This window comes from Lontra canadensis, unplaced genomic scaffold, assembly GCF_010015895.1.
Source record: "Lontra canadensis isolate GAN:19392208 unplaced genomic scaffold, GSC_riverotter_1.0 scaffold35, whole genome shotgun sequence".
In the NCBI taxonomy this organism is placed as follows: Eukaryota; Metazoa; Chordata; class Mammalia; order Carnivora; family Mustelidae; genus Lontra; species Lontra canadensis.
The window spans coordinates 15,064,484-15,087,564 of NW_022631029.1; the positions used below are offsets into that span (position 1 = coordinate 15,064,484).

Sequence of the window (23,081 nt, forward strand, 5' to 3'; positions counted from 1 at the left end):
ATTTGGGCTAGGCAGATAAATTTTAGTCATCAGTATATGGGTCTTAACAGAGGCTATGAGTACAGATAAGATTGCTCAGAAAGAGGGGTGCCTGGGTGGCTCAGTTGTTAAGCATCTGCCTTTGGCTCACGTCATGATCCCAGGGTCCAGGGCTCCCTGCCCCCGCATGGAGCTCCCTGCCCCCACATTGGGCTCCCTGGTTGGCAGGAGGCCTGCTTCTCCCTCTCCCACTCCCCCTGCTTGTGTTCCCTCTCTGTCTGTCAAATAAATAAATAAAATCTTTAAAAAAAAAGAAAAAAAGACTGCTCAGAAAGAATTATCAGTCTGAAATCAGATCCCAGAACACAGAACTGAAGAACACCAACATTTAAGGTGCTGGCAGCAGACCTCTCTGCAGAGGAGACTGAGATATAACACCAGAAAACCAGGTGAGAGTGGCAGCAAGGATTAAAATGCTTTCAAGCTTGGACACCTGGGTAGTTCAGTCAGTTAAACGTCTGCCTTTGGCTCAGGTCATGATCCTGGGATCCTCGGATCAAGTCCTGCACTGGGCTCCCTGCTCAAGGAGGAGCCTGATTCTCTTTCTGCCCCTTCCCCCACTCGTGGGCTCGCTCTCTCTCTCAAAAGTAAATAAAATCTTTAAAAAAATGCTTTCAAGGTTAACGGCTTAAATGTTATAAGAAAGGGAAGGTAGAAGAAATAGGGCAATAATGTGCCTATGGGGTCGGGCAGGGAGAGGGTCTTGATGGCTCTGGCCAAGAATGACTTCACTGGAGAAATGAACCTGCAATGGACTGAGAAGCAACCAGAAAACCAAGAAGTAGAGAGAGTAAATGGAGATTTGTTGTTGTTATTTTAGAAATTTAGCTGTTAAAAGAAAGTGAGCAATAGAGCAAGAGCTAAAAGGGAAAGGGTAAGATAATTTTTTCCCCTTTGACATACTGGGAAGCACTTTCATGTTTCCATGCTAATTCAATGAAGAGGAAGAAGGTAAAGGAAGTTACAGATCAACAAGAGATAACTGATGCTCTAAGAGGCCCTTAGTAAAGCAAGAAAACAGATGGCTATTAATGACAATACACCTTCCACTAATAAATAAAATCATTCAAAGAAAACAAGATTGACAATTGAAATGGACAAGTATTATAAGCAGCTCTTCAAACCTTCTTTTATAAAATCAAGATGCCAGTAAGTTCAAGATTTAATTTTACATAATTTGGTTATACAGGTAATACTTGGTCAATAGTAGCTGTTTTGTTTACTCACGGGGCTTGAGTACGAGTAGTATATTCTTTGAATTCACTGTCATGAATAGTGAAATAAGGTCGGAAGTCACTGAAGTACTTTAATGGAGAAATACAGCTGTGGAGCAAGAAGAACACTTAAAACAAAGGACACAAAATTAAAGGCCCTACTCAACACCTATAAAACATCAATACACACAGTATCCCCACAATGGGATTATTAATTTACTTATTTCGGTCAACAGCAAACTCATTTTAGGAAACCAGAAAGACAAATGGAAATGCATAATAATGAGGAATGATGGGCTGAAAGAACACTGGACATGGGGCAGAAGATGGGGAGAAGTTCTGGCACTCCAATATCCTAGTTATATGTCTTTTACTAGACACTGACCATTCATGCAACTAATACTTGTCAGGCTCCAGCTTTGTCTAAGTGAATGAATGTGTGTTGCTCAGAAAAACTAAAACATGGTTCCAGCCCTCATGGAAGCTGAATTAATTTTCTCATCCATGAAACGGTACTATAATGAGCACAGCTTTATTATAAGAAAGGGGGTTGTGTGCAAATATATCACAGATGGAAAAATGCAACTACCACTGTCAGGAACCCAATATACTCACTTAACAAGTGCCAATACAGTCTCTGATGACTCCGATGGTGATGGGGCCATGACCACGAGGGGCTCCCCCAACAGGACCAGCTCCCAAAGCATCTGACTATGAAGGAAAACTGGGCAGAAACACCTGAAAGGTATTTTATACAGTAGAAGTGTTATTTATCCAACTCTGTTGTTTTCAGTTCTTAGATGATCATTCTAAAAACTTCATACTGATATAAATTCTTCTACCTATTTGTACCCCGTTGTGACATACAAATTCTTTAGACTATGCTGATGCATAAATCCTTTTTATACATATAAAAACATACCAATTGACTCATTACAATTTTTAGAAAACTAAATGCAATATATTGACACACAAAATGGCTAACAGATAATAAAAACATGTAGAGTAATTATTAAATTGTACCATATGGTAGGCCCATCTCATCACTACTGCTTCCTTACATCTCAATTTTTTTTTAAGATTTCTTTATTTATTTGAGAGAGAGAGTGAGTGAGAGAGAGAGAGTACAAGCACGGAAGAGAGAAAAAAGCAGACACCCCCTGAGCAGACCCAAGCTGAAGACAGATGCATAACGACTGAGCCACCCAGGCGCCCCTACATTTGAATTTCTATTCTAAATATTTTAGAGAAAGCAAGAAAAATTAATTTTCCAAAGGATGTTTACTGGATTACTTAATTTAAAAGCTAATGCTTGGGGCACCTGCACAACTCTGTCGGTCAAGCGTCTGCCTTCAGCTCAGGTCATGATCGTCCGGATTGAGCCCCAGTTTGGGCTCCTACTCACCAGGAAGCCTGCTTCTTCCTCTCCCACTCTCCTTGTTTGTGTTCCCTTTCTCGCTGTCAAATAATAAAATCTTTAAAAAAATAAATAAAAGCTAATGCTTTTGGGGAGCCTGGATAGCTTAATAGGTTAAGTGTCTGACTTCAGCTCAGGTCATGATCTCAGGGTCCTGGGATCAAGCCCCACATCGGGCTCCCTGATTAGCAGGGAGTCTGCTTCTCCTCTCTCTCTGCTGCTTCCCCTGCACATGCTCTCTCTCTCTTTCAAATAAATAAATAAAATCTTTAAAAAATTAATAAATAAAAGCTAATGCTTTCAATATTAAAAAATGATGAAAACAAATCACAAGGGGAGATCTAATGCCAAATAGAATGATTTCCTGGGCAAATCCTTCCCTTACAGAATGCTCCATATTTCTATAGTAGCCCTGGAATTAGGTGGAAGCCTATTAGGACACAAGTCTGGTACATTACTTAGCCTCAGACATTTGGTATACTTATTTAGTAATTTCCTCCTGTTAGGGTAACGATTTTTCCTAGTAGATTAGAGAATATCTACTTATAAAAACCATAATCTTCATAGTTGAAAACATACACACACACAAGAAAGAGAAAGGAAGGAAGAAAGGAAGGAAGGAAGAACATGTAAGTTAAAAAATATAAAACAGGTTTGTGAAATGGAAATTAGGGAAAGTTAATTTTAACTATTCAAAGGCAAGAAAACAAATGGGAAGGAAGTGCAAGGAAAAAACAAAAACAAAACAATAAACAGTTCAAGGATAAGGCAAAGGAGCTCTTCTTCCTTTCTTTCTTAAACCAGTGAATCCTAAAGCAGACATGGTGCATGGTAGGCATCTCTGCCAGGAGGGAAAGAAGACATGCTGGCTCAGAGCGGGGTGTGAGGACCTTTGTGAGACATCCACGTGGAGGAGGTGGCTTCCTGGGGGCTGTTGGAATGTGGTGAAGATGTACATGTGTGGAGGTGATCTGGTTTGGGATGACAGAGGGCAAGAAGTTATGCGAGGCCTGGAGGGGCAGCCTGGTGTGGAGTGTCAGAACCAGAGTGTGTTGAAGAGTAGGGGAAATAGGGTGTTCACACGGAGAGGTGGCCTGGAAAGAGACGTAGGAGCACAGCAGGGTATGGAGGGCATTCCTGTGGGGGCTTCTCTAGCATTGGGAGCCAGAACACAAGCAAAGTAAGGATGGCACCCATATGGAGAGGAGGCCTAATGTACAATAGAGAAGCCTAAATGGCATGGGAGGGTAACCACATGGGGGTCAATCTAGCATGGAGCAGAGCCTGAGAAGGTAAGGAAGGTATCCATGAAGAAGGGCAGCTGGGTATGGAGTGTCAAAGCCCTAAAGGAGTAAGAAAATATTTGCATAGAGGAGAGAGTTTAAGCAGAGATGAGAGACTGGTTACTAATAGGGACTGATCAAATAAATAAATTAAGGATAATAGGAGGTAGTCCCTGAGAAAGGGAAAAGAAATACAAATATAGAAAGGGAGAAAACTAGAATGAACCCTGTCTTATAGGACTGGAATTGGGGGTAGTACTATGACTTTATGCTTTTTAATATATACAGATTTGTAAATAAATATATATGCAAAAATGTGTATGTATTATATATGAGTATATATGTATGCATCCCCTTATATGTATATACTTCTTAGCTCTGTCCACTGAGAGGGCCTAAAATCAATATCTCAATAGCACTGAGCACAAGTAGTACCCAGACCTTGGCTTCTGAATCTTATTCTCCACTTTAAATAAATAAATAAATAAATAAAGCCAAGGCTCTTTGGAGAAATGGCTGATTCCAGGTTCCAGGGTCAGGGAAGGAAACACACAAGATAATCTTCGAATCAAGAGAACTGAAAACATATGTCCATACAAAGGGTTATATATAAACGTTCATAGTAGCATTACACATAATAGCTAAAAAGTAAAAACTGCCTGAATGTCCTTCAGTAGATTAATGGATAAACAAAATGTATATCCATTTGTATATCCACAAAATGAAGTAATGATTCATGCAACTGCATGTATAAACCATGAAAATGATATGCTAAGTGAAAGAAAGTAGACACAAAAAGCCACATAATTTATGATTCTATTTATGTGGTATGGCCAGAATAGGAAATCTATGGAGACAGAAGGTAGATTAGTGATTCCCAGGGGCTGGGGAGGAAGGAAGAAATGGGGACTAACTGCCACTAGGAACAGGGTTACTTTTTGAAGTGATCAAATGTTTTAAAGATTTTATTTACTTATTTGACAGACAAAGATCACAAGTAGGCAGAGAGGCAGGCAGAGAGAGAGGAGGAAGCAGGCTCCCTGCTGAGCAGAGAGCCCAATGCAGGGCTAGATCCCAGGACCCTGGGATCATGACCTGAGCCAAAGGCAGAAGCCTTAACCCACTGAGCCACCCGGGCACCCCGAAGTGATCAAATAGTTTAGAACTAGAGAGTAGTGAAGCACAACTTTCTGAATATAGTAAAAACCACTGAACTGTATACTTTGAAAGAGTGAATATTATGGTATGTGAATTATGTATCAATTTTTTAAATTAAACACAAAAAGACAAACTTGGAACATCTTTTCTTTTTTAAAGATTTTATTTACTTATGTGTCAGAGAGACAGAACACAAGCAGGCTCCCCACTGAGCACAGAGCCCAATGCAGGGCTCTATCCCAGGACCCTGGGATCATGACCTAAGCCAAAGGCAGATGCTTAAACAACTGAGCTGCCCAGGTGTCCCAAGCCTGGAACTTCTTAATACACAAAAGCAAGTAAGTATTTAAAGAATGACAAGAATATATTAAAAAAAAAAAAATAGAGGCCAACTTGAAGTGAGACAAGTGAGACACTGGCCAAACTGGGGACAACTGAAATAGCAAATGAGAATAATGGACTTTAATAACCTGTTGAATAAAACAGGAAACCAAGAGTCCATACAGATATACACAGCATGATGTTTTAAAATATTTCTACAAATTCTTTGACACTGCCTTTAAAACATGGAACCTAATTCTCCCCTCCTTAGCTGTGAACTAGATTAATGGCTTACATGTAATGAGCAGAATAAGGACAGTATGCAAGTTTGAAGGTTAGGTCATAAAAGACATGGTGGCTTCAGCCTTCTCTTGGATCACCTCTGAAAGCTGTGGGAACATTCAAGCTGCCCTATGGACAGCTCCACATGGCTAGAAATGAGGCCTCCTGTTAACAACCACAAGGAACTGTGACCTCCAGTCAAGTAAGTAAGCCTTTTTAGGAAACATATCCTCCAGCCTCAGTCAAGACCCTCATACCCCCCTTGTCCAACTGACTAAAACCCTGCCTGATATCTTGACTGCAACTTCGTAAGAGATCTAGAGCTAGAACCATCTAGCTAAGCCGTTCCTAGATTCCTAACCCTCAGAAACTGTATGAAGTAATATTTGTTCTTTTAAGCCTCATAGTATTGGGGTAATTTATTACATAGCAATAAATAACTCATATACATAGTTTCAAAGTGCCTCCCAACAAAACAGTTAATCACAAAAGGAAAACGAGTAGTTTATCATTGAGAAGCTTGGAGAACACCACAAAGTGAACATCATCAGTAACAAGGCAAATTAAGTCCCTGCCAAAGACACAGAGCTCGCATTTAATCTCAAGTAAATCCCAAACAAACCTAAACTGAGGGACTTCCTGCAAAGTAACTGTCCTGTAATCCACAAGAAGCTCAGGCATGTGAAAGGGACTGAGGAGCTATTCCAGATTGATGGAGAGAGACTGAAGAAGCATGACAAGTAAATGCAACAGATAATTCTGAACTAGACAGTATTGTGACAACTGGTGACATCTGAATTAAATGGTATTAATTTATCAACATTAATTTCCCAATTCTGATGACTGCATTGTATCTTTATTTGTAGGAGATAGACACTAAAGTATTCAGAGATGATGAGACAACAGGTCTCCAACTGACTATCAAGTGGTATGAGGAAGTAGTCTTCTGAACTATACTACTACTTTTCTGTAAATTAGTGACTGTTTCAAATTTATATGTATATATACACATATGTATATATAACTACATATACTGTGCACATATACACTTACATATACATTTACATAAAATTTTGAAACAATCACAAATTTATAGAAAAGTGGTAAGTGTGTGTGTGTGTGTGTTAAGTATATATTTAATAGTGGCATGCCTTAAGGCATTAAAGCTGCAAATTACTTTTTCTCAAAAGTATTGTGATATATAATCAATAAGGGCATAAACAGACACCCAGTAGAGTTACAAGATAGAGCATTCTCTGAAACCCCTGTATTACTTTAGAAATACCTATTACAAAAAGTTTTATTGGGGAGGTAAGTATTAAATATTCAAGAAAGAAACCCTGTCTCCAGCTCTAAATTTAATAAATATAGGTGGTAGGCTTCTAATTAACTGCAGTATAAAATTACTAAAATGAGGGTCTATAGGGAAATTACAGGGTATTTTTTAGCACTACTTTCATGTCCCCATTCTGGAGTGCCATGCTTTATGCTAAGCTCCATTGCCTCCCTCAAAGGAGTCATCCCCTAGAAAAAATCAGAAACTTACTCCAAATAAATAAACAGATGAATAAATAGATACATATATAAATAGACAAGTAAATAACTAGATAAATAACTAGGCAAGTAAATAACTAGATAAACTTTTTTCCAGAAATAGCATGTTGTTATAATCTTAAAAGCTAAAAGAAACTAACACGTATCAATGATATCAGACACATTTTATATAGTAATAGACTTTTACAGTCTTTGAAACACAAAACACCCCTAGCTGTTATCTCCTCTGCCAATGGGGTAGAAAGCCAAGATGGCTTCACTCTCAAGATGGGGGCAAGGAGGAACATGACGACACATAACTGATATGTCTCTTGCATCACTATGAGGAACCAATAGCAAGTATCATCAGGTAAAATGTCCTTGACTCTAGGCAAGAGAATGTGTTTCTTTCAACAGAGAACTGTCCCTCAATTCTAAGCCCAACTTAAAAACTGAATGAGAAGACTATGTGATCAAGAGAGCGGACACCAAAGTCAGGGTCCATGTACTAGTGGTAGCTGAATGAGACTTGACCTGGTACAAGGAGGGAGATGAGTGCCTACACTGAAGTGCATTTTTTTTTTTTAAGATATTTTATTTATTTATTTGACAGAGAGAGAGAGAGATCACAAGTAGGCAGAGAGGCAGGCAGAGAGGGGGAGAAGCAGGCTCCCTGCTGAGCAAGGTGCCCAATGTGGGACTCAATCCCAGGACCCTGGGATCACAACGTGAGCCGAAGGTAGATGCTTAACCAACTGGGTCACCCAGGCATCCCTGAACTGCATTTCTGCCACTCAGCTTCAAACATCTTTCCAGGTCTCAGTCCTTTGCTCTCAAGCTCGCTCTTGGTATAAAAATATCACCTTCAATATAAGTGATAAACATTTAAACTTTTATTCACATGAATAAATGTACAATGTAAGCTCTCCACACACAAAATGAAGAGTGCTGTCACTAAGCTGAGTGTCAGACACTAAGCACTTGGCACAGGGCTATCTGTGTGAGCCTATTATTGTTCAACTTTCAGTTTTCTCACCTCCTGAGCAATAAGAATTAAAAAAACCCAACAAACTCACTTGTTCTACCTTTTTAAAGATTTTACTTATTTATTTATTTGACAGAGAGAGTGCATGTGAGAGTGATGGGGAGGGGCAGAGGGAGAAGGAGAGAGAGACTCTCAGGCAGACTCCCTGCTGAGCTTGGAGCTGGACACTGGGCTCAATCACATGACCCTGACTGAGAGCATGATCTAAGTGGGAGCCATCCAGGTGCCCCCAACTTGTCCTACTTTAAAAACAAGAACATGTCATTTAGGGGCACCTGGCTAACTCAGTTGTTCAGCGTCTGCCTTCAGCTCAGGTCATGATCCCAGATCCTGGGATCAAGCCCTGCACTGGGCAGGGGGAGAGGTGGGGGGAGGGTCCCCGCTCAGTAGGAGGCCTGCTTTTCTCTCTCACTCTCCCTGTTTGTGTTCCCTCTCTCGCTGTCTCTTTCTCTATCAAATAAACAAATAGGGGCGCCTGGGTAGCTGGTAGTGGGTTAAAGCCTCTGCCTTCAGCTTAGGTCATGATCCCAGAGTCCTGGGATCGAGCCCCGCATCAGGCTTTCTGCTCAGCAGGGAGCCTGGTCCCCCTCACTCTCTGCCTACTTGTGATCTCTGTCAAATAAAAAATAAATAAAAATCTTAAAAAAATAAAAATAAAAATAAACAAAATCTTAACAACAACAAAAAAAGAACATGTCATTCATAATCAGGAGAAAAGACACATGCTAATAAAAAGTGTTAGTGGTAGGAATAATTAATTACCACAAAAGCAAAGATAACTGATAATAAACTGAAAAGCATTAAGATTTGCACCCAGCAGTTCAAAAGAAAATATGTCTAATAATCAAATTCTATACTAACTCATGCCAATTCTTTAATTCTTTAAAATGAACAAAGTGTCAAAAGTATAAATAGTAGGGGCGCCTGGATGGCTCAGACGGTTAAAGGGACTGACTCTTGGTTTCGGCTCAGGTCATGATTTCAGGGTCCTGAGACTGAGCCCTGTGTGGGGCTCTGTGACACTCGTGGAGCTGGCTTAAGATTCCCTCTCCCTCTGCCTTCTCCCACCCACTTGCATGCAGGCGGTCTCTCTCTATGTCCAAAAAAAAAAAAAAAGTATAAATAGTATGCAACCTTCTTAGTATATTTTTCCTGTGATAACTATTCACTTACTTTTCATTCTAAGAATGCTACATCGAATTTTAAAAGGATGTCAATTTGTTTTTAAGTAAGATTTATAACGTTCATACAGTAAAATTCACACTTAACAAAGATTTAGAACACGTCCATCACTCCAAAATCTCCCTCATCCTCTTTGTAGTTGATTCCCCACCCCCATGCCCAGCCAACCACTGGTCTGATGTCTGCCCCTTTTCCAGAATATCATATAAATGCAATCATTCAGTAAGCAGCTCTTTAAGATCTGGCTCCTTTCACTAAGCATAATGCTTCTGAGTCATCTATGTTGCAGACTGTATCAACAGTGCTCTTTTTTTTTAGTTGCTAAGTAGTGTTCCATGCACATGCATGAATCACAATTTGTTTATCCAGTTACCAGTTTATGGACATTTGCTATGTTTCCAGTTTTAGGCTGGTATGAATAGAGCTGCTATAAACATTTGCATACAGGTCTTTGTGTGGATATGTGCTTTCATATTTATTGGGGTGAATTCCTAAAAGTGGAAATACTGGGTTGCCCTAAAGCCAAGTATATAAAACAAATCAAGCATGCAAAATGAATCACTCTTTGAAGCAATATTCCATGCAGTTTAAAGGTCACATACACAAAGTTCTATACACACAAAAATCAAACCAAAAATCCCATTCTAAGTCTTTTGCATGACTCCTGATTGCTTGTATTACTATTTAATAACTGCTCAGCAACAGCAGTGGTTTCTCAGCCTGGGATGCACGTCAGAACCACCTAGGACCAGGGACTTGCATACCAGTCCTAAGATTTCTATTCAGCTGTTCTGGTTAAGGCACAGGCACTGGTACGTTTTCCTTTTCTTTTTTCAGTGCTAGATTCACTCTCCCTTTTTTTATTTTGCATTTTGAAAAGTTTCAAACATACAGAAAAATAAAGACAATTATGTAAGAACCACCATTTATATATCATCTAGAGTTAACCATGTTTTATCATTTTTACTTCATTAATTTTTTTCTTACTGAAGTATTTTAAGAGTCTTAGTTTCTACCAACTGAGTTAATTGGGCACTTCTTACCGAAGTAGTTAATTTTATTTTATTATTATTTTTTAAAGATTTTTTTAATTTGAGAGACAGAGAGAGTGAAGGAGAGAGCAGGAGCAGAGGAGGGGAGGAAAGGTGGAAGGAGACTCCCGACTGAGCAGGGAACCTGATGCAGGACTCGATCCTAGGACTTTAGGAGCACTACCTGAGCAAAAGGCAGACACTTCACTGACTGAGCCACCCAGGTGCCCATTACTGAAGTATTTTATTTATTTATTTATAAAAAGATTTTACTTATTTATTTGAGAGAGAGAATGAGAGACAGAGCATGAGAAGAGGGAGGGTGAGAGGGAGAAGCAGACTTCCTGCCAAGCAGGAAGCCCGATGTGGGACTCGATCCCAGGACTCCAGGATCATGACCTGAGCTGAAGGCAGTCACTTAACCAACTGAGCCACCCAGGCGCCCTACCGAAGTATTTTAAAATAAAATAGAAACCTCATGACATTTCATCTCAAAGTACTTAAAAATGCATCTCTAAAAAGTAAGTCCGTTTTCTTACATGATTACAATGCCATTCTCACACCAAACCAAACAAGAAATAATTTGTTTCTACCATGTAATACCCAATCTATATCCAAATCTCCCTGTCAAAGCTCATAATATACAGTAAGGGATGAGCTACTGATTTACAATATATGAAACATAATGATGACTTTCTTCCAGTTCTTTTCCCCTTTTTCTTCCCATTTTTTCCACAATTAAGAACATTCATTTCCTAAAGAAATTTAAAACAATATCACAAAGTAAAAGAGAAAAGGCAGTTAATAAAATTTACCTGAAAAGATCCACCTCATGAACAGTAGGTAAAATAACAGATATATGTGTGTCTGCCTGAGATAAAAAAGAAAAAATATAGAAAATGTCACTAAAATTTATAGAAATTGATATCTATCATTTATCTATCATATAAAATATCTATCTTGTAATCAATAAGCTATGTTGCCCTATCTTTTAAGATTCTCTTCCTCCAGAAGCAGCCACAAAGAGAACAGGTCTTACCAATCTCCCCTAACACAGTACAAGGTCAAGGATGACAGATTCCTGGGATAAAGCATTAACCCAAAAGTCAGAAAGTAGATTAATTCACAACTGCCTGAAATATTACCATAATACAACAGGCAAAATTAGTTTTCCTACTGCTTTCCATTTTAATTCAATTCAAACAATGGGAGTGCTAATACACCAGTTACACATTTCAAATAAAAACTTCAACCCCACCCATGAACAGATGTAGCTTTAGGAAAAATGAAAGACAATCATAACTACAGAATCCTTTTGACTGAGTTTCCTACAAACAAAAGTCTGTTGACCTCTCTTCTAAGAAGATGAGAGGATTTACGTATTTTCCCATAGTCCTCACAGTTACAATATAAATTCTGAGTTCTCTGAGTTCTTAATATGAAATTATTTCATGCGTATTTCAGTAATATTCAGACATATACCATAAACCCAAGAAACTCTGCATCTGCTAGTTTTAAGAATTCAGTTAAAGAAACTATATATGGTAGATTATTCTACCACAGTGCCACACTACCTGCTGAGTTAACTGTGCTATTTGAGTTGTCCCAGGCTTGTCATGGCATGTGGGAATCCGTACCTTAAAGAGAAAGAGAAGAAATTAACTTTGGCTACAAAAGAATGTCCTTTATATAATTGTGAGGCCCATTACAATGAGGGATTAGAAACACTCTTACCACTAAAAAAGTACACTCAGCAATGCCTAAAAAGCCATAAAAACAAAGTATCTGTATCAGACTTTACAACTACAGTCTTATTTATCTTTAGTCACAGCAGAAGGTAAGTGAACCAAAGTCTCCATATTCCCATACACATGGAAATCACTAACCCACTGAGAAGCAAATGTGCTGGAAAACAGAAAAAGGGCATCTGCTTCATACTGCTTCCTGTTTATTGTTCCAGTCTTTGCTTCATTAATACATACACACCCAAACACACCCTCTCAAGCTTGCCAAACTATGGGATAAATCTAACAGGAAACCATGAGAACTTTCAACCCAGAGTTACAAGTACTACTTTTGATGATCTCCCAGGGAAAAAAACAGAACACATCCTACAGAAATGAGTATATCTAAAAACAGAGCATTGCCAAAAATAAGTCCAACTTGAAAATGAACTGCAAAAGCACTTAGAGAACATTCATACAAATCCTTTGAGCAAAATGTTGCTACACTAAGAAAGGAAAGGAAGGAAAAGGAAAAGAAAAGAGAAAAGGAATGGAAAAGAAAGGAGAAGTGAATAGAGCACAATACCCTGGGATGGACATGTTTGGTCTGGCATTACACATTAAGATCATTCAAACCTAAGAACCAATGGCTTTCCTCATTTCTCTTAATTTTTACTAATTCATAGTCAATTCTACAAAGCATTCTGCAATGCCACCGTCTCTGGGGGGCCACAGAGTTGCAGAAGTCTAGAAGGTGGGATTTACATTCACATGTATTATGTAAGAATGACACCTTTGTGCAAACTCTACAGGATGAAACGAAATAGGTGGCCCCTGGAGTTGTGTGACAAATGGCTCTGTACAGCAGGAGGAGCTGTGATACCTCTGTAACTCCTCACATACAAGTGAAAGCAGTAACAGGACTGGACATCACTAGAAAGTTAAAAAGCAAAACTCATCTATGAACTTCCTAGAGTTCCTCAGAAAATGAAACAAATGAAATAAAAGATATTACCTTCATTACAACCCCCATAATAGGCAGGTGTAATGTCTTCCCTGGCACTGGGGCAGGCCATCGGTCAACATCATTACAAGCTGAAAAATAAAATATTTCCTTATTATAAGTTCCAATATTAAAATATGAAAAATGAAACATCAGAAATTAGAACTCCTTTCTATAGAGCAGGAAAAATATAGTGGGAAGGTGGAAGATAAAAGGTAAAAGAAAAGTAAAAGTAGTGAAAATATATTATATTTCACCAGAAATCTACCTGTGGTCTAGGATATAAATTGGTTCATCAATTTTTGAAAGCAACAAAATAAAAGGTTTAAAGGGAATTTTCCTATTTATTTATTGCTACTAAAATTAGCCACCAAAAGCATACCACCTGATAGAGGCCTCTGTATAGAGTGACAAAGATTTCTGTTTAAATAGTACTCCAAAAAGCAGAGCTATCAACTCTGTATTTGCTTATTATTACCCTAATAAATAGGCATCATCTATGTTGCAAAAGGAGGTAATAAAAGATATGGTCTTTGGTGTTTGTAGGAAGAGGTGCAGAATAGTTTTATACCTCTCTCCTATCATATAGCCCTTAAAATTCTTAACTAATTTTTTTAGAAAGTCAACTTTATATTTATCAGCCATTTCCAGTAAAATTTTTAAAACTCTTGCATAAAGGTATCTAACTCACACAGTGTTTAACTTACCTGCTTCCAAATAAGGTTCACTCTTTTCAAAATACTCTGGTGCTATCTGTTTGAGCACAGTGTGAAAAAAATGAATATAAGGAAGTTTGCTGATCAAAACCAAGGACTGGAGAGAAAAAAGAAACATGTTTGTTTGTTTTTTTAATTTTCTTAATGATTATAACTTAAACTTGTCATTTCTTACATAATCAATTACTAATGAGCTAAATTCAGCAAAAGTGTGGATTCTGAAATAAAGCTTTTGCAGTGGATGGTTAAAAGAAAGACTACCAAAAACTACAGTTGCTGAATGAAAAACGTTTCACCTTACTACTACACCTCCCAAGCATAAAGGCATATTCACAGATTCTCCTGCTCTCCAGGAAAAATAATTTCCTATTAACAGACAAATGTCATGGATAATTTCTAAGGCCTCATTACTATTTACATTAGCAAAACAGTACCAGAATTAGCCAGATGAACTTTTCCTAATACAGAAGGAGCAAACTGTGATGCTTTTTCAAACTAAGACCTATGACTGTTGTATTTTAGTTTTCAATAGTCATAGCCATACACTTAGAAATTGTGACTTGGGGTGCCTGGGTGGTTCTGTCAGTCAAGCACCAAACTCTTGATTTCAGCTCAGGTCCTGATCTCAGGGTCCTGGGATCGAGCCCCACATCAAGCTCTGCGCTCAGCATGGAGTTTGCTTGTCTTTCTCCCTGATCACATGCTCGCTCTCTCTCTCTCTCTGTCCCACCCCTCAAGTAAATAAATGAATAAATAAATAAAATCTTAAAAAACATAAATTGCACCTTTATAGTCAGGTCACTTCAAATATGGATTATGCCCATCTTTTTCATCTATTTTTTTTGAAAACTACTTTTTATTTTTCCATCCAATATCAAGTAGTAGTCAAGGTACATTCTAGTTACAAAAAGTAAAGGTGTGTCCCTGTTAGTTGGGATTAAATCAGAACCAATTTATTTTTAAATGTTGGTTAGAAATCTTCTTAAAGTTTATTTATTTAAGTAATCTCTACGCCCAACATGGGGCTTGAACTAACAACCCCAAGATCAGGAGTCACAGGCTCTTCTGACTAAGCCAGTCAGGTGCCTCTAATTTTTTTTAAGGAAATAAAATGACTGTACATTTAGAGTGGAAAGAGTAATGATTAAGATGTTGCTACAGTGCATTTACTAACTCTTAGGGGTTTCAAAAAGATACTGCGGGCTTTTATTAGTTGTAATAATATTACAATCAACTGTTTGTCCTTTCCCTCATTACAAAATATGAAAATTAAGTAGATTCTTCTGGCTTTTGAGAGTTTCATTACAATATCTATAATTTACCACCAGGGAAACTAGCACAGAGATAGCAGAATGGCAAAATTCACTACTAGTTAAAAATCTAGGGACAAGTGTCTACAATCTAAAAAAACAAAAATAAAACGTAAGTTGTAGTATGTTTAAAGATAAAATATCATTTAAAGACTATTCATCCTTACAATTTCTATTTTTTTTTAGCCACAATATAAAAGTATTTTTCCTTAGTGTATATGAAATTTACCTTCTGGAAGTAGCCTCTTTTTAGACTTTTATCTCGAACTTGTCGGAAATATACATATCCATAAAAATAAGCAGGATCCTTCTATGAAAGAAGTGACAAATAAAAAAATACATATTGCCATATTTATAAACCTGAACTGAAATATAAGGTATACACAAAGAGCTAGTTATGCTTTTCCACCAACACAAATAATCATGACAGTAACTGGCAGATCCAAACCTGCTAGCTTGCCCAAAGGGGAAATAATTATAACTAAAGTACTGAAGTCAGATTTTTCCCACTATAGTTTACTTAGCTTATGTTCTTTGTTCATATTTGTACTAGTTAATGGAAGTCAGAAAATAATCAAATTCTGTTTTCAAAAAAAAAAAAATTCTGTTTTCCCCCAGTGCTACTTATATATTTTTTAACTGTGCTTACAAGTATGAGTTGGGGATAGTCTTAGTAAAATGAGGTATCCTATTGTAAAATTTCAAGAGAGAGAGAAAAAAGGAGTTAAATGCCAATGTGAATCTTACAAAGCCAGTTCTATTTTTACCTAATAGAAATGAAACACCGAAATGTTTATCAAAATACAATTTGAAAGAAACTACATTCCAAAAAACATAAGAAGTTTTTGTATCCTCATGAAATAAACTTTGACCCAGTTTCTAATTGGATTGTTACTCTTTGCTCAAATATTAAACCACCTGCTTAGAACAAGGTGTTGTATTACATATTAGAGAACTTAAAAGATGCTTCAAATACAATTCCTGAAGGAGCTCTTAATCTAAGGACGGATGAAAACAAAGCTCAAGGCGGGTATATAGGAAAGAACACAGTGTTACAAGGAGGCCAAGAGGGAAGAGATCACCGCTGCCTATGCAGATCAGTAAAGATTTCATGGAGGCAACTGTTTTTAAAGTGGGCACAGGATGGATATGATTTAAACAAAGGCTTTTATTCCAGGTTTATAGAGCCAGGAGTCTGAGCAAAAACAAGGACAGACAGAAAAATACAAGCTACCTCAGGAAAAAGCACATAGTTCAGTTTGGCTTAAATATGGTACCTATATAGAAAGGAGATAAAGTTGGAAATTGGAAAGGTAAAGTGCTTAATTTGTAAGGCCCAAAAAGTGAGGATGAGGAAACAATATCATTAGCTCTTTATTCATTAAGCAACAGACAGTCATTTTATATTTATTTTTATATAATATATATGTATACTTTAGCTAGCAACACTGTGTAAAATACATGACATTGGAAAAAACCCGCAAAAGATGAGTTATCTTTGGGCAAGTTTCTTCTCCTCAACAGCCCCCAATTCCCTCATTTGCACAAGGAACTCTCTCAGAACACTGTAAGGAGGATTAATGAGATAACACATGCTTATTAATACAGTGCCTAGAACATAATAAGCACCAATAAATAGTAGCTATCATTAACAGTTGAAAGAATATGTTAATAGCAATATCAAAAGGTCATGGAAAGAAGAAGATGGTTATAAGACATTTTGACAGTAATATTTTTGCCAACTGGGAGAGGGTTCCTGTCATTAGCGGAACCAGGGAGGTAAACTGCAAATGCTGATTTTAGGCAAATGATGTCATACTGGATGTGCTGATAGGACATGCAGATGGAAATGTTCCTCATGCAGTTAGAGACAGAAATGTGGAATACCAAACAGAGACAACACTCTGAAATCATGTGAATTATTAAAATTGCCTTTAATAAATAGTAAGTGTAAAACAAACCTCATTAAAAAATCAAAATGAGACAACTATAATTCTATCATGAAGTAGGGAATCTTCAACTCTGAGTGATATTTACTGGTATAGTACCACCTCAACTCCACATCTAAACAAAGAGTTATTAAAAATTGAAGGAAAACTACCTCAACATTCTGATCAATTTCTATACTTCACAACGGCATTATGTGTTTCAAGAATAGTAAATTTATAGAGTTCCTTTCTTTCGTGAGTTGAATCCTTATATATAATAGACTCACTTAGGAAATCTAGCACTATAATATAGTAATAAGACAAAAGCAAAATATTTCTGAATGCTATTAAGAGGTAGCTGAGTTCTAAAGTTTCCTCTCACGAGGACATTTTTCTATTACTACTTTTCCAACCTTTAAGTAAACTGGCAAATCTTTGTCATAATGATCCAGGAGACAATGCAGTGACACCCTCCTTCCAGAAGATTGTCGAAATCTAAAACAAAACTGGGTATCTCCAAGACAACCTAATGAAAACAAAAATGAAAGTAATTAAGAATAGCATAGTATAACATTTCTTTATCCAGATTCACCAAATGTTAGCACTAAAAAGGTCCTATGAATTGTTTAAGCCCATTTTATTATGTTTTAGAGAAAAAAACTGGAGATTCTGATTGTTCAAGTGACTTGTCCAAAGCCATCTTTGTGTTTAGAGGCACAGCCATTAGCAAAACATACATCTAAACTCCTAGATCTCTTTACTATTTTTCCTATTCCTATTTTCCCCATTTAATTAAAAAAAATCTTTAAACTGTTTGCATTTAATGTTGACTCACAAACATAATAATGAGAAAAAGAAGCCAAATACAAAAGAACATATACTGTTCAAATCCATTTATATAGTTGCTTGTTTTTCTTTTTTTAAAGCAGGCAAACTATAGAGTTTAGGGATGCATGGTTGGGTGATAAAAGTATAAAGAAAAACAAGACACTTATCCCTGTAAGAATCAGGACTGTGGTTGCATTTGGATGGGGATGGGAAACAGTGCTCAGGAGGGGACATGAGGGGGCTTCTAAGGCACTGGCGATGTTCTATTTCTAGACCTTGTATGTGTTTTACATTTCACAGTGGGAAGGTTTTTTTAAAAAACATAATACAGCAGACTCAGGAAGTGCCCATGTAATAGATTCACTATTTTCATCATTTTAATTTAGAGTTTTTTATTTTTTTCACTCTATTTTTGTTTTTTAGAATCAGAATAATGGCAATTTTTAAATATGTTAAATTTTTTTTTTTTTTGCAATTCTCACATGACACTGCCTCATTGTAATATAGGGAAATACTAGTTATAAGAACAGTCTCAAAATGCCAATTTAGAACTGGCAAGTACGTGTCAACAATTATCTAAATTTAACATTATCAGTGATATAATTCTGTGAAGTGTTTCTACAGGAAAATGACATCTATATTCATATCTGTCTGCATAGAACGTCTTTAATTTCATTAGTCACTCATGGAAATTACTTAGATTTCTGTACCAGATTTAAGATAATCATTTCAAGCCTTTAAAAACATAATACAGATATCTTTGTCATATGTTTTATATTCTTTGTTAATGATGCTATAATATCTAATAAGTGGTCCTCAGCTGCCAACATCTCTAAACACATTACAGCTACCTTAATGCATGGTTAATCATTCATCAATATTTACTACTGTAGAAATTATAAAAATATTTAAAAGTCTCTCAATTAAGAATCCTAGTTACCTCTATAAGCTATAATATGTGACTAACACACTAAGACCCATTCTGTCTGGCATGCATCTCTACCTATTTTACTATATCCTCCCTGAAATTTATTTTTGAAGATTTTATTTATTTAGTTGACAGAGAGAGACACAGCGAGAGAGGGAACATAAGCAGGTGGAGTGGGAGTGGGAGAAGCAGGCTTCCCGCTGAGCGAGGAGCCCAACATGGGGCTTGATCCCAGGACCCTGGGATCATGACCTGAGCCAAAGGCAGATGCTTAATGACTGAGCCACCCAGGCACTCCAAAAGGGTTTTGATTAATAAAGTTTTTAAACATAACCATTTCTAGCAAACCTCTTAAAATATGTAAACTTTACCTGAGTTGGCAATAATTACAAAAAACCATAAATAGTCTAAAAAGTAAAAGACACATTAAGTAGCTTTTCACTGAAATTCTTTCTGGTTACTATATTTAGAACTAATAAGATTATACTAAATATGAAATACGCTCAGGCTTTTATTACTTACTATTTTACAAAGAAGTACTTATATTTCTTTAGCACATGAAGTTCTTAACAAAGGAAGCAGAAACTTGATAACACGTTTAAGTTTTTAAAAAGCAACTCAGTATATAAACCTAAATGCAATCATAGAAATTAATATTCCTTTGGTGGTAGAGGAAAGAAACACAGGGGACTGGAGGATAGGTGAAATCAGTTTCTTGATAGTTTAAAAATAAAGAGAATACATGAGACCTGAGATAATGGAAAATACTTTTAGCATTGTTTTAGTTCAAGAGATTTATATGTTGATTGTTCAATTTTTCCCTTTAGAAGACATTTAAGTATTTTTGTCTTTGTTTTTGAAAGAAAGAAAAGAAATTTTTTCTTTATTTTTAAAACGAACAAACACTCAATAGCATTCATCAACAGGGAAATGCAAATCAAAACCACAATGAGTTATCAACTCACACCTGTTAGAATGGCTAAAATCAAAACAGAAGAAACAACAAGTACTGGTGAGGATGTGGAGAAAAAGGAACCCTTGTGCGCTGTTGGTGGGAATGAAAATTGGTGTAACCACTGTGGTAAACAGTTTGGAGGTTCCTCAAAAAATTAAACATAGAACTACCCTACAATCTAGTAATCACACTACTGGGTATTTACCCAAAGAATACAAGAACACAAATTCAAAAGGATATATGCATCTCTATGTTTACTGCAGCATTATTTATAATAGCCAAATATGGAAGCAGCCCAAGTGCCCATCAATAGATGAATGAATAAAGAGGATGTGCTGTGTATACATGCACATACACACGCACACAAACCACATCTTGCACATTTATATATACACAATGGAATGTTTCTCAGCCAAAAAAAAAGAATGAAATCTTGGCATTTGCAACAACATGGATGATCTAGAGAATATAAAGCTATGCGAAATAAGTTAGAGAAAGACAAATACCATAAGATATCACTCATATGTGGAATTTAAGAAGCAAAACAAAGGGAAAAGAGAAAAAAACAAAGCAAGAAACAGACTCTTAACTATAGAGAACAAACAGATGGTTACCAGAGGGGAGGTGGGTGGAGAGATGGGTGAAATAGGTGATAGGGATTAAAGAGTACACTTACACTGATGAGCACGGGGTAAAGTACAGAATAGTTGAATCACTATATTGTACACCTGCAACTAATATTATGCTCTATGTTAATTATACTGGAATTAAAACTAAAAACCCAAAATATTTTCTTAATAAAGAAAAGAAAGAAAAAGAAACTCCACTGAGAAGTACACACTGATTTCTCTGAGATACTTAATATGATAGAGCTGGAAAATGCAATGGCTCATACTAACAATAAAGATTTATTTTTCATGAGGTTGTAGGGTATCAGGATTGCCTTGTCCTTCCTAGATATTATTTTCTGCATGGCAAATGTAAAAAATCTGATTGCCAGGGAGCAGGTAGCTCAGTCGTTAAGCATATGCCCTCAGCTCAGGTCATGATCCCAGGGTCCTGGGATGGAGCTCTGTATCAGGCTCCCTTCTCAGTAGGAAGCCTGCTTCTCCCTCTCCCACTCCCCATGCTTGTGTTCCCTTTCTCACGTTACCTCTGTCAAATAAATAAAAAAAAAAAAATGAAAAAAAGTCTGGTTGCCAATCTGTACTGTCAGTTGATACTTCTTTAGTAACCTTCAGTGTGTGAAGGGACAGACCTCTGAAACACAAAACAGGAGTCATTTACCTCAACTGACAAGGCTAACATGCCTAAAGCCTTTTTGACCTGCTGAACTATCTTCCTGACCAATTCTGTACAGCTTGTGAGTGCAGCTGGTCACTGGAAAGTTCTCACAGCATACCCATGATTTGAGATTGGAGCTGGGTGGTTAGGGATTTATAGCTATGAGAGTTTTATTACTTCTTTTTCACAAAATTCAGCATTTCTTGTATTTCTAGATGCTATATATCTGTGTCTTAAAATCCAAAATGTGGCTTCTAAAGATAAAAGTCACTCAAATGCAACAAGATATTGAAACCTAAAAACAAACTAAACCAAATTTTTTTCTAAAGTCACAGGATCTAAGGTCTGTGTGGACAGCAGGTGGAGGAAATGGAGAATTGGCAAATCACTCCACTGGGAATCCCAAAAGCATTCTTCTTTATCTGCATACCAGAGAGTCTAAATCTTATTTTACTTTTTTTAAGTGTGCACCATGCAAGCAAAACTTAAATTATGATTCTTTCCTAAAGACTGCTCTACTGGGGCGCCTGGGTGGCTCAGTGGGTTAAGCCACTGCCTTCGGCTCGGGTCGTGATCTCGGGGTCCTGGGATCGAGTTCCGCATCGGGCTCTCTGCTCAGCGGGGAGCCTGCTTCCCTCTCTCTCTCTCTCTCTGCCTGCCTCTCTGTCTACTTGTGATCTCTCTCTGTCAAATCAATAAATAAAATATTAAAAAAAAAAAAAAAGACTGCTCTACTGTACCTGGATTTCCCTCCCTAACAAATAAAAGCTATTTTGGGAAAAATTAAATCCACTTCAAAGTTGGCACAGGAATCCCAACATGCATTTCATAAATATCAGTGAAACAAACTGGATAATCAACAACTGAGAAGAGCACTCTCAAATACACATAAAACTCACAGCCTACTGCTGTCTAGCTTAATATTCATCTCCTAAGATGGCAAGGTGTCCTTTATAAAACCTTTTGTCAATTTTATTTCTAAGTATCCACCACACTTTAAATAAAATTAACCCTAATTCATTTGATGTGCAGCTTATAAGGAAGGCATTACAAAACATCTGAACATCACTCAAATGTCTGAAATACTGAGCAAATTCTGATTTTACACGGAGTTACACTTGAGTCTAAATTCGAAAAAAAAGGGACACAGGGAGGGACTGACTACAAAACTAAAAATAAAAAAGTCTATCCAAACAACATGTAATTAGCTTCTTAGCCTTGAAGATCATGTGGAGAGGTGAAAAAGAGCCATGAAAACCGGCTGTGATCTGAAAGAGAAGAGTGTGCAGTGTAATCCACTGTGACTCCAATCACATAAAATCAGTTCATCCTGTAATGCATACAACTCAGCTTACCCTGAGTCCTGGAAGTCCAATCCAACACTCACTATATTCAGAACTACATGCGTGGACTTTGTAGGGAAATGAGGAATGATCCTATAGGACCTCTCTATCATTATTTCATTAATAGGCAAACATACCAAGAGATTCTAATAATTCCAGGTTAGAACAAAAGCCCTACTGGGATTTCTCAAAGGCTTTTTTTTTTTTAACCAAGATACCATTTCTTTTTCACATAATTCCTAAAACCTGAATTGCACATGTATATAGGAAAGAACTCTGGAAGCATTTAAAAGGAAAGGAGAAATTAGTTTAAAAATTAAAATATCAAATCTCCCAAATAAGATGAACTAAACTGAATTAACAGGACATTAGAAGTAACCACAAAAGGAAAGGGAACTGGAGTGCCTTTGCTTCATAGGGTTCTAACTGTGTGTGGTCTAAGATGTGGAATGTTCTGGTCACTAGAAGCCTGAAAAGCTGTTTTGAAAGGGAAACATAAGAGGTAACCTGAAAGATTTCAACAATTAGGACCACACAAAGGGAGAGTTTGAAAAAGA

At 37.0% G+C, this 23,081-nt stretch overlaps 1 protein-coding gene across 3 annotated transcripts in view; it reads right to left on the bottom strand.

Annotated features, from left to right (window-relative positions):
- The window catches only part of DENND6A (DENN domain containing 6A), a 60,117-nt gene that overhangs the window by 21,907 nt on the left and 15,129 nt on the right, over positions 1-23,081 (bottom strand). For 2 of the 3 annotated variants that reach the window (XM_032868380.1, XM_032868382.1), the window contains 8 exons: positions 17,600-17,712; positions 15,488-15,568; positions 13,940-14,045; positions 13,245-13,324; positions 12,080-12,142; positions 11,321-11,376; positions 1,869-1,991; positions 1,267-1,362 (listed from right to left, as the gene is read on the bottom strand). In XM_032868380.1, the coding sequence (XP_032724271.1) occupies positions 1,267-1,362; positions 1,869-1,991; positions 11,321-11,376; positions 12,080-12,142; positions 13,245-13,324; positions 13,940-14,045; positions 15,488-15,568; positions 17,600-17,712 (718 nt within the window). The remainder of the gene's footprint in view (positions 1-1,266; positions 1,363-1,868; positions 1,992-11,320; positions 11,377-12,079; positions 12,143-13,244; positions 13,325-13,939; positions 14,046-15,487; positions 15,569-17,599; positions 17,713-23,081) is intronic. The other variant, XM_032868381.1, reaches the window with a different exon arrangement.